The following is a 15,864-nucleotide window of genomic DNA, read 5'->3' on the forward strand; positions in this document are numbered from 1 at the left end:
GGCCGAGTGATTTCTGTGCAGATATCTTACTCTACCCGAGAAGACACGTTCTGCTTGATCAAGTAAGTTTTGTCCTAAATGCTAGCTCGGCCCGAGCAGACAAGCTGTTCGGCCGAGCAAGTCTAAAGGGGAGATCCATAACTTTAATAGCCAAAGGGATCCCTGTTCCCCACACTAACCTCCTTGACAGCTGCAAAAAATCTCCTGCACTCCATCATATTTGTCAAACGCCACGAGGAAGATGCGTACTTGTTAGAAAAAACCGCCAGTGAGATCATCGATCACGCATCCATCAGCCCCCGAGGACTCTCCTCGCCCTGGCCTGAGCCTGTCGCTATCAATGTAAACTTCAATTCCTTTCCTACCCCGGACATCGTAGAGAGGCCCTTTGTGCTTGGAAACTGACGAACACATCGTGTTTCGACCCAAGTCGACTGACGGCAATGCAGAGGACGATCGATAATCAGCCGCGACGCCACTGGTAGGAGACGATGAGGGAGAAGAACACGACAATGATCGATGATCTACATGGGCTTTAATGATATGTCAAGAAACCTCGTCAAATAGATGTGATTTGGTTTAGTACGTATGTTTCTGTTACACGTGGATGGAGAGTATAATTAGGATTTATAAATGAAATTACAACTATTATTATTTATTATTCCAAAAGAGCTTGCGAGCCACTCCACTCTATTGAATGAAGTGCTCTTGGGGGTGGCAAGTCAAAAACCTTTCCGCCTTCTCCTTTAGCTTCCATGAGAGCAGCGAAATAGAGATCTATGTTCGGAGCAGAATGGCCTTTTACTCTCACGCGACCGCCATGCCCGAAGCTTCTTCGTCTTCCTCCACAATCTCCGTCTCTAGCTCCTACAATGCTCTTCTCACGAACCTCTTCACTTGCACCAATCCCCACTCGCTTCGCTTCCACATTCCCGAGAAAACCATCATTCACTGGTTTTAAGGGCTCGAAACGCTTTACTGGAGCTTCGTCGTCGTCTCCCTTGACCTCTCCTCCTTCTTCGAAGCCTTCCAAGTACGATGTGTTCATCAGTTTCCGCGGCGAGGACACGCGCAACAGCTTCACGAGCCACCTGTTTACGGCTCTTCGTCGCGAGAAGATCGAGACATACCTGGATAGCGAGAAGCTCCGACAAGGCGAAGAGATCTCCCCGGCGCTCTTGGAAGCGATCGAGGGATCGAGAATCGCCGTCGTGGTTTTCTCTAGGGATTACGCGTCTTCGAGGTGGTGTTTAGACGAGCTTCTGAAGATTCTGGAATGCAAGAAGAAAAATGGGTTGATGGTGTTGCCTGTCTTCTTCGACATTGAACCCACAGATATTCGACGACAGACAGGGAGCTACGCGCCGGCGTTCGCCGCACACGAGAAGTATTACCAGAGGAAGTCGCCCGCGGCGTCGGCAAAGGTGAAGCAGTGGAGAGCTGCTTTGACGGAGGCGGCGAATTTATCTGGATTCGATTCCAAGGTCGTAAGGTATGATTGGTTCTTCCGAAACCCATAACTTAGCGGATACTTGTTTTTTTCTCTGCAACACTTGATAGATTGATAGACATGAAAATTCAATGTGCATTAAGAAATTTCGTTATTGATCCAAATCATCTTCTGGGTTGAATAAGTTTCTCAGTCTGAATTGCTTGGCATTTTCTGGAGAGACATTTTTGAGATTATGAGCATCTGTAACCAGAGCTAAGATTCTTTAATGATCGAGATTTGTCTATCGTTTCTCTTGAAGAAAGCTCATCGGACCCGTTTACTTAAACTGCAATTTATTGGCAGGACCGAATCCAAACTTATTGAGGAAATCGTGGCTTGCATCTTGAAGAGCCTTGGTGATTTATGGATGAGTAGTCAAGATGACTTGGTTGGTGCAGAGTCTCAGATAGAAGCAGTGAAAAAGCTACTCGGTGATGAGAAAGACGATTTTCGGTGTGTGGGAATATGGGGAATGGCTGGTATTGGAAAGACAACAACTGCTGGAGCTATCTTTAACCACATATGTGGTCGATTTGAAGGATGCTGCTTCTTACCAGGTGTTAGAGAACAATCTAAACATCGGGGCCTTTATAGCTTGAGAAACGAAATGCTTCAACAGATTCTTGATAGGAAGGATATAAATATAGAGACTCCTGATATTAGCCAAAGGTTTCTGAGAGACCAACTCCGACGCACAAGAGTCCTTATAGTGCTTGATGATGTGAGTAGCTTGAGACAACTAGAGTTTTTGATCAAGGACATTCGTTATTTTCGTCCTGGAAGTAGACTTATCATTACATCTCGAGACAAGGATGTACTTAAGCATGGTGTTGATGTGATTTATGAGGTAAAAGGATTAGCTGATAATGATGCTCTTGAGCTATTCTTTCGATGTGCCTTGAAGGAAAATCATCCCTCCGAAGATCATTTTCGAATTGCTAAGAGGGTTTTACGATATGCAAGCCAAAATCCATTAGCTCTTAAAGTCTTGGGATCTTTTCTGTATCAGAAAAATCTGAAGGAGTGGGAAAGTGCATGTGATAGACTCCAGAAATACCCTGACGCAGAAATTCAACAAATATTGGAAATAAGTTATGAAGATCTGAATGAGGAAGAGAGGGAGATTTTCCTTGATATTGCTTGTTTCTTCAACGGTGAAGATACAAATTTCGTCATAAGTATGCTTGATGGTTGTGGTTTTGCTGCAATTATTGGAATAAGAGCACTCATAGATAAGTCACTGGTAACTATATCCAAAAATAGGCTGCAGATGCATGATTTGATCCAAGACATGGGTAAAGAAATTGTTCGTCGAGAGGCACCTAGAGAGCCTGGAAGACGCAGCAGATTGTGGAATCATGATGAAATCTATGAAGTACTGACAAACGATAAGGTAAAAGCTTTTGCAAGAACTTTCAACTGCAATGAATCACACGTGTCAATAGTTATACGTTATGTACTCATGTATGTGTCTCTTTTGATGTCAGGCAACTGATGCTGTTGAATGCATATTCTTGAACTTATCCGAAGTGAAGGAGATGCAGTTAAGCCCCCGAGCATTTGAAAATATGTCTCATCTCCGATTTCTAAAACTTTACACTACAGAAGGCTCTGAAGAGAAATGTAAAGTGCATTTTCCTGAAGGTCTTAAATTTCTATCCAACAAGCTTAGATATCTCCACTGGCACAGCTATCCTCTAAATTCATTTCCACCAAACTTTTATCCCGAGGACCTTGTAAAACTCTCTATGAACTACAGTTCTCTTGAGCGACTGTGGGATGGATCCAAGGTACATACTTGACTTGCTGAAAACTATAGACCAGCTTTTGTGTATGGTAGGACATGTCTTACATGCTTGCATAAATAAGCATAACCATGTGTTCTTTTCTTCGGATTTCAGGGTCTCCAGAACCTAAGGTGGATTGATCTTTGCCATTCCATGAATCTGAAGCACATGCCTGACTTATCGGGAGCACCAAAGCTTGAGCATGTGTTTCTGAGGGGCTGCAGAAAACTTGTGGGCCTGTCTAGTATCAGATTTAAGCTAAAACATCTTGAGGTTTTAGTACTTTCTGGATGCTCGAGTCTGAAAGAATTTCCAGAGATTTCGTGGGACATAAAGGAATTGCTTTTGGAAGAAACTGCAATAGAGGAGTTTCCACCGACTATTAGATACTCCACCAACTTGTTAGATTAGACATGAGTAATTGCAAAATGCTCAAGAATATTTCCAGCGCTGATTATGAGTTAGCATCGCTGGAGTACCTCAGTCTCTCCGGCTGCTCAAAAGTCACAAAATTTCCAGAGATCTCAAGGAATTTGCACAAGTTGATCTTAAATGAGACCGAGATAGATGAGATTCCTCCATCAGTCATCTTTCCTGAAAAACTTATTCTTATGGATCTGCAGAACTGCAAACAGCTCAAGAGTCTTCCGAGCAGTATATGCAATTTAAAGATTCTCCAAAAGCTCAATCTCTCTGGATGTTCAAGCTTTCATAGCTTCCCAGAAATCCATGAAACAATGGATGCTTTAAGTTGTCTCAATTTAAATGGAACAGCCATTAAGGAGCTCCCTTCATCAATTGAGCATTTGAGTGTGCTTTCTTCATTGGACCTTGGGAACTGCAAAAATCTGGTCAGTCTTCCTGATGAAGTTTGCAAGTTGAAGTTCCTTAAAGATCTTAATCTCTCCGGATGCCTTGGGCTCGAGAATTTTCCCAAGTGCTCAGGTTATTATATGCCGTTGAGGAAGTTGAGAGCAAATAGATGTAATGGTCAAGTTATAGACTTGCTATCGGAGAACTTATTCTCATTGGAAACTCTCCATCTAAGTGAGTGTGGCTTGTTAGAGTTTCCGGACATCTTGACTCTCTTGACATCCTTGGTGGAGGTTGATATCAGCAAGAACAATTTTGAGAAAGTTCCTCCCAGCATTAAGCAACTTACTGATCTACAAAGTCTTGATATAAGCTATTGTGAGAGGCTTCTCTCCTTACCTGAGCTTCCAAGTTCGTTAAGAAAATTAGTTGCACATAACTGCTCATCACTCGAAATGCTGATGAGCAATAGCCATTCTGTGACTGAGAATGTTTACCCTTCATACCATCTGGAGACCTTTCTGTTTACACACTGCCATAAACTCAATCAAGACGCACAGAACACTATCTTGCTATATGCTGAACGAAGAATCCATTCTTTGACGTCACATGTGGGGTTGACGCTGAATCTTTTAGACTGTTCATCAGACTGTACGTGGATGCCTGAGGAAAAGATAAGATTCATTTTTTCTACAAGGCATGAATGCAAGAACTTTGATGAAGCATTGTGCAGACTTTATCAAGGTCTACTCAATGAAGAACCTTCTCCAGCTGAAAGTCGTTTTAATATACTGTATCTCATTATAGTTGCCGTCCATAAACGCTCTAGGCTTGACTTTCACGGATGGGTTGGGTTTTTTACGTGGATTGCCATCCTCTTTCTTTCTTACCTGGACAAGCCTTCAACCAACTTCTGTTTTCCAGGATCCAATCTCCCAGAATGGTTTAAGCTTCAAAATGTCGGTTCATTTATTACCATGACTTTTGAACCTGGTAAGCCATCAGATGCTCATAGTCTGTGTGTGGGATTTGCTGTTTGTGCTGCTGTTGAATTTGAAAATTACAATGAAGACAACGGTTGCAGTGTCAAATGCAAGTATCATCTCCAGACTGAAGAACTTGGTTCATATGATGGAGTTTGCTATTTGAGGGGCTGGGATGGTCAACAGGGTAAAGCCATGCTGGTAGAAGGGGATCATCTGTTCTTGGGTTGTGACTTTTCTTTAATCTTTGAAGCCTCTAGAGGAACTAGAGGGATGCTAAAATATTCTCAGAATCTCCGTGAAGTTTCGTTTGAATTCTTTGCGGTTGATGGGGATGGCAATTCATTAAACTGCTGCAGGGTGACAAAGTGCGGAATGCTCCCTCTCTATTTCCATGACATGGTTTGTTGTCCACCCAATGTTTTCTTTTGATACATGTTTTATTTTCATTTAATAGTTCATTTGGTACATTATAAATTTTTACTCAGTTCTTCTGGTGAAACAACTCATAACTTTCGCTTTGTCATGGCTAAATCGATCACCGTGACCAAGTTCTCTTTTAAATCCAGTTTATCAATTGTTCTGAGTCCGCCCAAGTAATTATGTTAGGCCTGATAGTCATCTGCGGAAAAGTTTGGTGTGTATATTTTTCTCACGCAGCTTGTTGGTCATCTCTTTTATCGCATACTAGATTCAATCAGAGAAGGAAACCTTGGACAGAGATGACAAACGCAGGAGACTTGAGGTTAGCATCAGTATGCATCACTCTTTAGCTTCAGCTTGCTGAAACAACTTCAGAGGTTAAAAATTCCTATTCTTTTGGAATTTCTCTTATGATTACATGACTGCTGCTGCTACTACTACTACTACTACATTGATCAATTTGATCTAATTCGGAATAAAAGCTACATCTTGGCATAATTGGAGAGAAATGATGTGTAAAAGTCTTTCTCCTTGCGTTTCTATATTTCATTCTTTTTTCATACTCGATGCGATCTTTTTGGTATCAGGACTTCAGAGGTGGTATTTTACTGCTGAGCATTCTCAAGCACTACGTTTATATTTCATTTGAATTTGTTCATGATCAAAAGGTACAGGACAACATATCTGTCTCAGATATATTATTCATGCCCTTGCAGCATACATGTTGCTGCTGCAGTAGTTCCAAATTTAATTGGTTTGACAACATTATTTGTTGCATACATATCTTTTTCTTTTCTTTTTTAAAAATTGGTTTGTAACTTCACATTGAGCCAGATTAACACTTCTTACTAAAAAGAAATTCTGTACTTCTTCCCTTAGTTTTCTAATTGAACTCCTTAACTAGTTTCGGTTGTTTATTACGTCAAATTCAGAGAAACAATGAAACTATAACGTGAATGATTTACTCAAGTCCAGGTTTGTAGTCCTAATGCTAACATAATCCTATCCAATTACCTTATCTTTGGATTATATCAACATCTATTTTTACTGGCATGTTTTAAATAGTTTGCTCGCAAAGGAGGTCCAAATTCTCACATCGTAATCTGTTTGTGGAGCATGGTCGCAGAATGGGAGTATCTTTCTTGCCGCTGCGTACAATTTCGCGGGTCATAAAATAGTTTGCTTCCCCATAGGATTCGGTGTCTCAGGTTTATCACTTGTCTCTGCAGCCTGTTTTCAGTACTTTGAGTTTCTTGGAATTTGGTTGTCTTTGCCCAGAAAATCACTTCGTCTGACAGTGACATTTTTCTTCCTTCCAAAGACGAAGAACATTTCTCACGATCCAAATACATCGAGAAGCTTCGGATTGCGATACGTGCATCAGGTGGAATCGACCAATTCATGGATCAAAGGGTGAGGGACATACTCGGTCTCGGGGTAAGGTTTCTTTTACCCTTTCATTTGCTAATCCCATATTCTGTCTATCTTCTTTAGGTCAATTTCAAACTGCGTACCAACTATTGGTTTTGGTTAATCGACAGGACAAAGGTGGAAAAGCAATAAACTGGTGGATGCTCCTACTATGTGTGAGTTTTTTGCATTTTCCCTATTCTCTGCAATTCCATCTTGAACTTATGGTACGATCTTTTCTGCGTCAATGATTCATCGTACTCCTAATTTGAGGTCATTCTGTCCGAATTTGCACTCATCTGGACGAATTCAGAAATGGATCCTCACCAGCAGTTACTTGAATTTTGTCTCTGAGATTGATGACATCCCAATTTCACAGGCCATCAGCTTTTTTGGACTTTCATGGTGTTTCATACATGGCTGGACCTTGTAACCTGACAGTAAGCTGTTGTGAATTGACAAAACAGCTTCGTATCTCCATCCAGGTACCCTTTGGTCCTTGTTCACTGTATTGAACCATAAAACAAGATTTACTACCATACTGAAGAACCACATGGTCGCAAAATTTGATGAAGCATGCGATATGAAATGACTTATGAAAATAAGAACAAACTTTGTTCTTCAACTTCTTTCGGACTGTGAGGTTCCTTTGTGGAGGTGATCATCTTCAGGGTGCTATACTTTTGGTGCGCTGTGTTTTTCTTTTAATGAACTCAGGGCAGACGCTCCCTGTGCTTGTTTAATTAGTTTTATCCCATAGCATTTATTTTAAAATTTTATTCTTAAAATAGATAAAAAGCAAATAGTATTTTACATTTGCCCAAATTGATAAAATAAAAAAAAATATAGCTAAGCGCACATATTCTTTTGTATGAATTTAGTAAACTAACATTTTCTGTTTCTTAATTTTGTTAATCTAAGCTTTTTTGTTCAAGTTAATAAAAGTTATGTTTGCCACATTCGGATTTCTGCTTCAGAACTATTTTTTTTTTTTACAGATTTCTGCCTACAAAAAGTAAAGTTTTTCCAAAGATTATTAAATAAACTGTTGAATCACTCTCAGATTGCTGACTTATTATTCGTCTGGCATGGAAGGGCTTTGTGACTTGCAGGTCAAAAACCTTTCCTCTGCAACTTCCACGAGATCAGCGAAACAGAGCTCACGATATTAAAGAGCAGAGTGGTATTGTGCTCTCACCCAGGCGGCCATGCCCGTTGCCTGATGCTTCTTATTCCTCCGCAACCTCCATTTCCATTTTCAAAGCTCTTTTCGCGAATTTCTTCTCCTTCTGCAGTGCCTTCTCGCTTCACTTCAGGATTTCAAAATTTCAGATAGGAATCTAAAAGAATCGAAGAAGTACATATGATATAATTTCTGTAGAATGCGTATCCACGTACAGGTTTTAACTCAAACTAGCAGGGAAACAGAACAAGATCAGATGGAGAATTTTCTGTATAGTTTCTTGAATTCCGCTTCAATCATGAAGAAATACGTAATTATATAACAAGTAAATGACATGACAGCTACTTAAATTCCATAACTGCTGAGCTTCACATGCTTTTTTCGCTCCAGAGATTTAAGTTGTTAACTAGTCACCATTTCCTATGTGCACGTGTGTCGTCTGCACATGTGAAATATGTCGGGATTTACCTGTAAATGCAAAGTTTTTACGGTGGTTACATTTTTTTTTACTGCCAGGATGCCAAACTTATAACTTTTAGATCACTTACCAGAGATTTCACTGACCCAAAAAAAGGAGTTTGTAGAATGTCGCTCATGGCAAAATCGATCTGTCTCCATGGCAATTAGTGATAGTGATGGGGAACATAAGGATCGAAACTCATATTCATCTTGGCCACTTCACGTGACGCCACACCTGTCGATCAACTGTAAGGGACTCAGATCTATGATTGAGAAGTAGGTAAGTTAGTGATTCACAAAAAAAAAAACAGCTAAAAAGCTTTCTTTGAGGATTTGCAAATGGGCTACTATGATTAATAAAGACCTATAAAAAGAAAGAAAGAAACAATAGCAAGTCTGATTGCTTACCATGACATGGTTTTCCAACGGACGGATATTGCATTTCTTGACTTTGTATCTGTGACAGCTACCTTCGCCATCCACATGCGAGTACTCAAATGAGACTGCCCTCTGATCTTGAGAATGCTGAGGCTGTTCAATCAGCTTGACTGTACAAAACAATGGAGAAGAATCACATCCTCCAGAAACATGTACGAGGTAAAGGGCATTTAGATGGCAAAACTCATAACACTCACTATCAGCCAATATATGCAGCCCTGCAGCATAAACTTTATGGAGCACATTAAATTGGCAAACAAATGCAAATGCCCAACTATTAAGGTACATTTCAACAGTGCATAAAAATGATAACTGAGTATTCCTACTGCCAAATATGTCATCTTCTTTTTGAAGGAATCCAGAAAAATATCGATTATTAAAGCATAAAATGGATCTATGTGTTTGACCTGAGAGTGGTACTGTCCCGAGATGCATGTTGAATATTTGAAGTCCAACAGGCAGACCTGCATTTTCGCATTTTATGACGATACAGACATACCCTCCCTGCACCCAAATTAAGTACCATTTATGTGACGAGGCAATCCAGCAAATTTTATAAACAGCATACATAAACATGCATTTTCATAGACAATCTTCTGTAAACCTGTTGCATAAGCATACACGGGCCAGCAATGACTATGATATAACTTAGACGGCTACTCAAATGAAACGTATGCTTGTATGGATTGTAAATCTTTCTAAGAACGTACCTGATGGACAACATCCACTGATAAATCACCAAGAACGTTCAAGATGCCTAATGAGATTGCACAGAATAAGTCCAAGTTGCTAAACACCTGAAACCATGAAGTACTCAAGTTGGAACAGCCTCACTCCTGTAGCAACTGACTTATTACTAGGCATGAACGAATCAAAATAGCAGTTATCAATGAAGATTGCATAGTCTAGAGAGAGAAAATAATTGGAAAAACATCAAGCCAGAGAATGTATCACTACTTAGCCCCAGCAATCCAGGTTTAGGAGAAACTTGAATTTCAGTAACTCAACAAACGTAGAAGGGTATCACTGATACATTTAGTGTATGAAGTAGACACAAACCTCTCCGAGATATCCTGAAAAAGTTTTGTTCAATCTTTTGGTTATGCCCTGTCTGCACAAGAGTTCCTCACTGGACTTGGCCTGTCAATCAACAAAAAACAAGTCAAAATGGTAACCATAAATTATCTATGCTATGCTCAGATGGAAAAACGAAGCACCAGTTTGATAATTTGTATCTGTAGAATAAGAAGCCTACATCATAAGACAGCTTTCGCATGATTTGAAAAGGGAAAAAGGGAAAACCCCAAAAACAAAAAAGTTGACAGACAAACTATGAAACAGAAACCTATATATTTATACTACTAGAGTCGTGAATATACATGTATCACATAAACATATTAGACATCGGGGTATATAAATCATATAAATCAGAAGACGAACTAGATACCGTGTCATTGATGTAGAGTGGTTGGATCGCACACTTCTTCACCGTGCAAGAGTCAATGGGATTACCATCCTCATCCACCACATGAAAATTAAAGGCGACTTCAACAAGATCTTGAGAATAACCAACAAACTCTTTGATTCCTTTGGCAGCATTAAACAAAAGAGAGGAGTCATAGCCCAAGAATAAATGGTCCCCTTCAACTAACAAGGATTTATCCTTTTGTCTATCCCAGCCCCTCAAATATGTAGCTCCATCACGTGCGCCAAGATGGTTGGAATAGAAATAATATTCACATTTAATACTGATACCCTTATCATCACTGTAGTCATCGAAGGCAACAAGAACAGACATAGCAAAACCTGCCAAAGTAGAACAGTCATTTGTTTGCTCAGGGGGTTGAACCAATGTGGCGATATATGATCCATCATTTTGATAGCAAAACCATTCAGGAATCTCGGTCGCAGGTAAGCAGAAATTGGTGGAAGGCTTTCCTTGGTAGTACAAGTAAAGATGTGCAACCAAGGAGAAAAAGCCTAGTAAACCTTGAATATCTAGCATAAACCGGTCCTGGAAGTCGTGGAGTATGCGACCAAGTAGGCTATATTGAGGTACCTCAGTAATGAGCTCATCGCTGAAAAATGCTTTGTGTAATCCTCTCAATGCTTCGTAGAAATTCCCATAGCCATACATGCTAGAGAGCAAGTACCCCACTTGTTGTGGTGTGATCCATCCACTACGAGAGAGGCAATCTCTAAAATTTAAGACAACAGCCAGATGAGATGCCAGGACATGGACTCTTCGTTTTGCAAATGCCTTGATGTTGTCTAGTGCATGTTGGCTTAGGTTTGGACAATTTGCAAACACATAGGTTTCGACGTTTTCCAATGGATAAAGTCGAAGTTCAGAAGATTCACTGAAGGCAACCATCTCCAAAGATCTGCAGTTGAGTACAATTAGCCTTGTTAGGCCAGCTGGAAGCCCCGATAAACACTGCAGTTCCTGGGAATGGCTTAAATCGAGACTTTGGAGTGCATGAAGCCGCTTAATGCTTGAGGGAATTCTCCTAATAAAATTATGGCTCAAATCTAGCTCTGTCAGTGAAGGTAAGTGCGTTAAAGCATCAGGAAACTCCATGATTCCACATTTACTCAAGTGTAGAATTTCTACTGAGCGCAAGTTACCCACTAGAAAATCAACAACTTGACTTTTACAACCACATGCTCTGACCCTCCGCAAATATTCAAGATTCCCGAGGCTCAGTGGCAAACTCTCAAGGTTTGAGCAGCCAGAGAGATTAAGATCTTCGAGGAACTTTAACCCACATAAACCATGTGGAAGACTGACAAGACTCTCGCAGTTTTCGAGATCAAGAGAATAAAGGCCAGTCAGGTTCTCAATCAAAGAAGGTAGCTCAATTATGCCCGTTCCATCTAAAGAAAGATAATTTAGCATGCCCATGGTCTCGAGGATTTCTGGAAAGCAGCTGAAGTTTGAAGATCCAGAAAGATTAAGCTCCACCAGAGATTTTAACTTACAAATACTACTTGGAAGACTCTTCAGATTAGGGCAGTTCTTTAGTTCCAGTAACTCTAGTTTTTCCATGCACTTGATGGATGAGGTGATCTCTTCTACAGAAGTCTCATTGAGAAGTAAAACTTCTAACTCTGAAGAGATTAGGGGAAAACTTGTCACATTAGAGCAACCAGATAGATCAAGAAATTCCAACTTTTCCACCTTCTGAATCGCGTTAGGAACACACTTAAGCATTTTACAGTTCTTCATATCAAGGACAGCAAGCCGATGGAAATTCTCAATTGACGGTGGGATTTCCTCTATTCCACTATCAGCCAAACGCAAAACTTTTACATTCCATGAGATCTCTGGGAATTCCTTTAACTTTGAGCATCCAGAGAGATCGACCAGCTCAAGTGATTCCAATTTTTTTTCAACAGACGGGACGCTTATTAGATCTGTACAATCTCTGGCAATAACACACTCGAGTCTATGAGCATTTGACATGTCTGGAAGTACCCTCAGAGATGTGGAATAGCTGAGATCAAGCCGTTTTAAGTTACCAAGAGGCTGCAAAGGAACCGGGATTAGTACAAGAATCAATTCTCATAAAAAAAATCTCATGTTAGAGACTATGAAACAAAATGCATTGCTTTGCATATGAAACTGTACCCTGTTTCCTTCCCACAATTGTTCGAGGCAGGTATAACGCATACAAATTTCGACAAGGTTGTCTGGCCGAAATTCTTCTGGCAAAGTTCTCAAAGGATAGGTGTCCCAGTGAAGGAGCCTCAGCTTCCTAGGAAGAAACTGAAGGCCTTCCGGAAGGTGGACTTTGCCGTTTTTTTCATTAGACCAACTGTTCTTGATTCTCAGATATCTCAGGTTCCGCATCCCCATGAAAACTTGAGGACTTAGCTGAACAGATTCCTCTTCTGACAGGTCAAGGGATATACCTTCAATGTATTCAGTTCCCTGATGAAAAGAAACAAGAGAAAAGTTATAATGGTATGTGTCGCCTAAATACAATGTTCACCATTCTCTCTTTGTAACCACGTGGATAGCTCTTATAACAGTATGCTTCTATCTGATTTGTAGTATAGCTCTTCAATATTCAGGTGAAATATATAAGATCTGGACATTACCGTATTTTCTGTTAAGACTTCCTGGACTTCATCATTAGACCACAGCCTGCTGCGCCTGCTGGGATCCCGAGTTGATTCTTGTAAAACAATTTGTCTTGCCATGTTCTGTAACAACTCATGAATTTGCAGCTTATCTCCAGAACAGGTGATCAGAGACTTCTCAACAAGTGACTGTATTCCAATTTCGCCAGAGAAGCCACAACCATTAAGAAGATTTGTTACAGAACTCCGATCTTCCCCTTTGAAAAAACAAGCCACATCAAGAAATATCTGCTTATCTTCATCATTAAGTCTATCATAACTTACACGGAGTATATCATAGACTCCCTCATCAAGGGACTTTTGAAATCTCTTCAGTGCGCTTTCCCACTCTATTACAGTTCTCTTACAGAGAAAAGATCCCATAACTTTAATAGCCAAAGGGATCCCTTTTGCGTAATCCAGTAACTTCCTTGACAACTGCAAATAATCTTCAGGAGGGATGTTCTGTTTGAATGCACAATGAGAAAATAGTTCAAGAGCATCAACTTCAGTTAGCCCCTTTACAGAATATATTTCATCAAGGTTCTTGATTACATTTCTGTCTCGTGTAGTAACAATGATTCTGCTTCCAGGACCAAAGTAAGCTGGTTCTTTGATTAAAAATTCCAGTTGACTAATACTGCTCACGTCATCAAGAACTATAAGAACCCTTCTGCGACGTAGACGATCTATTAAAATACTGGACCTGATTTCAGGAGTAGCTATGTTAATATCTGTCTGAAAAAGGATTTGACGAAGAAGTGCATTCCTTAAACTAGTAAGTCCATGTCTTCCAGATTCTTCTCTGACATTGGCAAGGAAGCAATAGCTATCAAATTGACGGTATAGACGATTGAAGATAGCTTCTGCAATAGCAGTCTTCCCAATACCACCAATTCCCCATATCCCTACGCTATGAACATGATCAGGCCGATTTTCCAGCAGTTCTTCTACTGTTTTCACTTGAGAATATGCTCCAACCAACCCCTCCTCTTCATGCAAGCTCATGCTTTCTAGCTTCTCCAAGATGCAGGTAACAATTTGATCAATCAGCTTTGTTTCAGACCTAGAAGATGTTTTTTAATAAGAAACAGGGAAAACAATATAAGACGCCCATGTTTGGTTCTTTTTTTTTTTTTTTTGTGGAAGCAAAGACAAAAATTAAACAACTCTATTGCAGTAAGAACATTAAAAACATCGAAAAACTTCTCATGAACCTTCTAGGACCCAGAGCTCAAATTTATTGCACTCCTTATAGCACTTTACTTCTGATCGCAATACCAAACAACACAAGCCGTCTTCTGAATTGAACTAAGCACAGATTAGTTCCCCTTGAAATGGCCATGTTCTCTAAGCTTTTCAGACAAACTATAAACAATGCCGGTGGTGAATTCTTCTCGAAATGGTATTCACTCTAGAGAACAAAGCAAAATCAACAAAAGAAAGAATCTAAGCAAAACAAAAACTAAAAACATGTGACGAATTCAACTCACTCCACAGCAGAGGAAACAAATCCGGAGAGATTGGATGCTTCCGTCAAGGATTTTTTCCACCCCTTCACTTTCTCAGCCCTTTCTGACCCCTCAGGAGCCTTCTCATGCCTAGCAAATGCCACGCCGTAGCTACCGGTCTGCCTCCGAACCTCCGTGGGCTCAACCCCAAGGAAGACTGGCAACACGGTTTGGCTTTTGGTTCTCCTGCACTCCATTATCGTTGACAGCTCGTCCAAACACCACGAGGAAGACGCGTAATTCTTAGAAAAAACCGTCAGTGAGATCCTCGATTGCTCGATCGCATCCTTCAGCGCCCGAGGATTCTCCTCGCCTGCCCTGAGCTTTTCGCTATCCATGAAAGCTTCAATTCCTTTCTTACGCAGAGCGTGATAGAGGTGGCTCGTAAAACCTTTGCGCGTGTCCTCTCCTCGGAAACTGATGAACACATCGTATTTCGACCGGGATTCAGAAGAAGACGACGACGATGACGATCGATAATCAGCCGCGACGCCGACGGTAGAAGAAGAAGAAGAAGAAGATGATGATGATGATGATGACGACGGAGAAGAATACGACAACGATCGATAATCTACATTCAACGCAGTAGAAGGAGGAGCTGGAGAGGAAGAGCATTTGAGAGGGCGTGGGAACCTGACAAAGGAAGGGGTTTCATCGCCATTGAACCGCCGCGGAGAGAGATATGAGGGACGTAGCCGCCGTGTCGGAGCGGAATAAGGCGGCGGACATGGATGACTCATCGAGGGGACGTTCGGTCTGTTCATCGCCTCCCTTCCTCTCGATTTCTTCCTCTTCTTCTTCTTCTTCTTCTCTTCTTCTTCTTCCTTTACATATAACTTGGTTTCCCTTCGAAGGAAGGGGCTGGATACAATATTTTTTTTTTTTTGGAAATTCTAAAATTTTAAATGGAAAATTTTACAATTATGCAACACAATAAGTTTCTATTTTATTATAAATATCGACCGAAAGATTTAATTTTTTGCCTTACGACAAGGATGGAAAATTGAAATGATTGATATTGGACTTTTTTGTTTTCCTTTCTCCAATTTTTTAATGTGTTCTTACTTTCTTCATTTTGTGAATTTATTGCGTCAATGTATGTATGTATGTACGTATGTGTGTGTATGTATGTATGTATGTATGTATGTATGTATGTATGTATGTATGTATGTATGTATGTATGTATGTATGTATGTATGTATGTATGTATGTATTAACTAGTATGATAATTATGTAGTTG

The 15,864-nt window shown here is 40.3% G+C and overlaps 1 protein-coding gene and 1 pseudogene across 1 annotated transcript; one reads left to right on the forward strand and one right to left on the reverse strand.

The window, feature by feature from the left end:
• Window positions 1-24: 24 nt before the first annotated feature.
• Window positions 25-8,560, forward strand: LOC104799132 (annotated as a pseudogene).
• Window positions 8,261-15,475, reverse strand: LOC104799131 (protein SUPPRESSOR OF npr1-1, CONSTITUTIVE 1-like). The gene is made up of 10 exons (XM_010521507.1): window positions 14,607-15,475; window positions 13,093-14,179; window positions 12,620-12,922; window positions 10,436-12,517; window positions 10,048-10,128; window positions 9,699-9,785; window positions 9,396-9,492; window positions 8,959-9,098; window positions 8,640-8,796; window positions 8,261-8,559 (listed from the first exon to the last, which is right to left on the reverse strand). Exons 1-9 carry the CDS (start codon window positions 15,386-15,388, stop codon window positions 8,770-8,772), a joined length of 4,686 nt encoding a protein of 1,561 aa, XP_010519809.1. The 5' UTR covers window positions 15,389-15,475; the 3' UTR covers window positions 8,261-8,559; window positions 8,640-8,769.
• Between the last annotated feature and the right edge of the window lie 389 nt (window positions 15,476-15,864).

The sequence above is a fragment of the Tarenaya hassleriana genome, unplaced genomic scaffold (genome assembly GCF_000463585.1).
Source record: "Tarenaya hassleriana unplaced genomic scaffold, ASM46358v1 Cleome6, whole genome shotgun sequence".
Classification (NCBI taxonomy): Eukaryota; Viridiplantae; Streptophyta; class Magnoliopsida; order Brassicales; family Cleomaceae; genus Tarenaya; species Tarenaya hassleriana.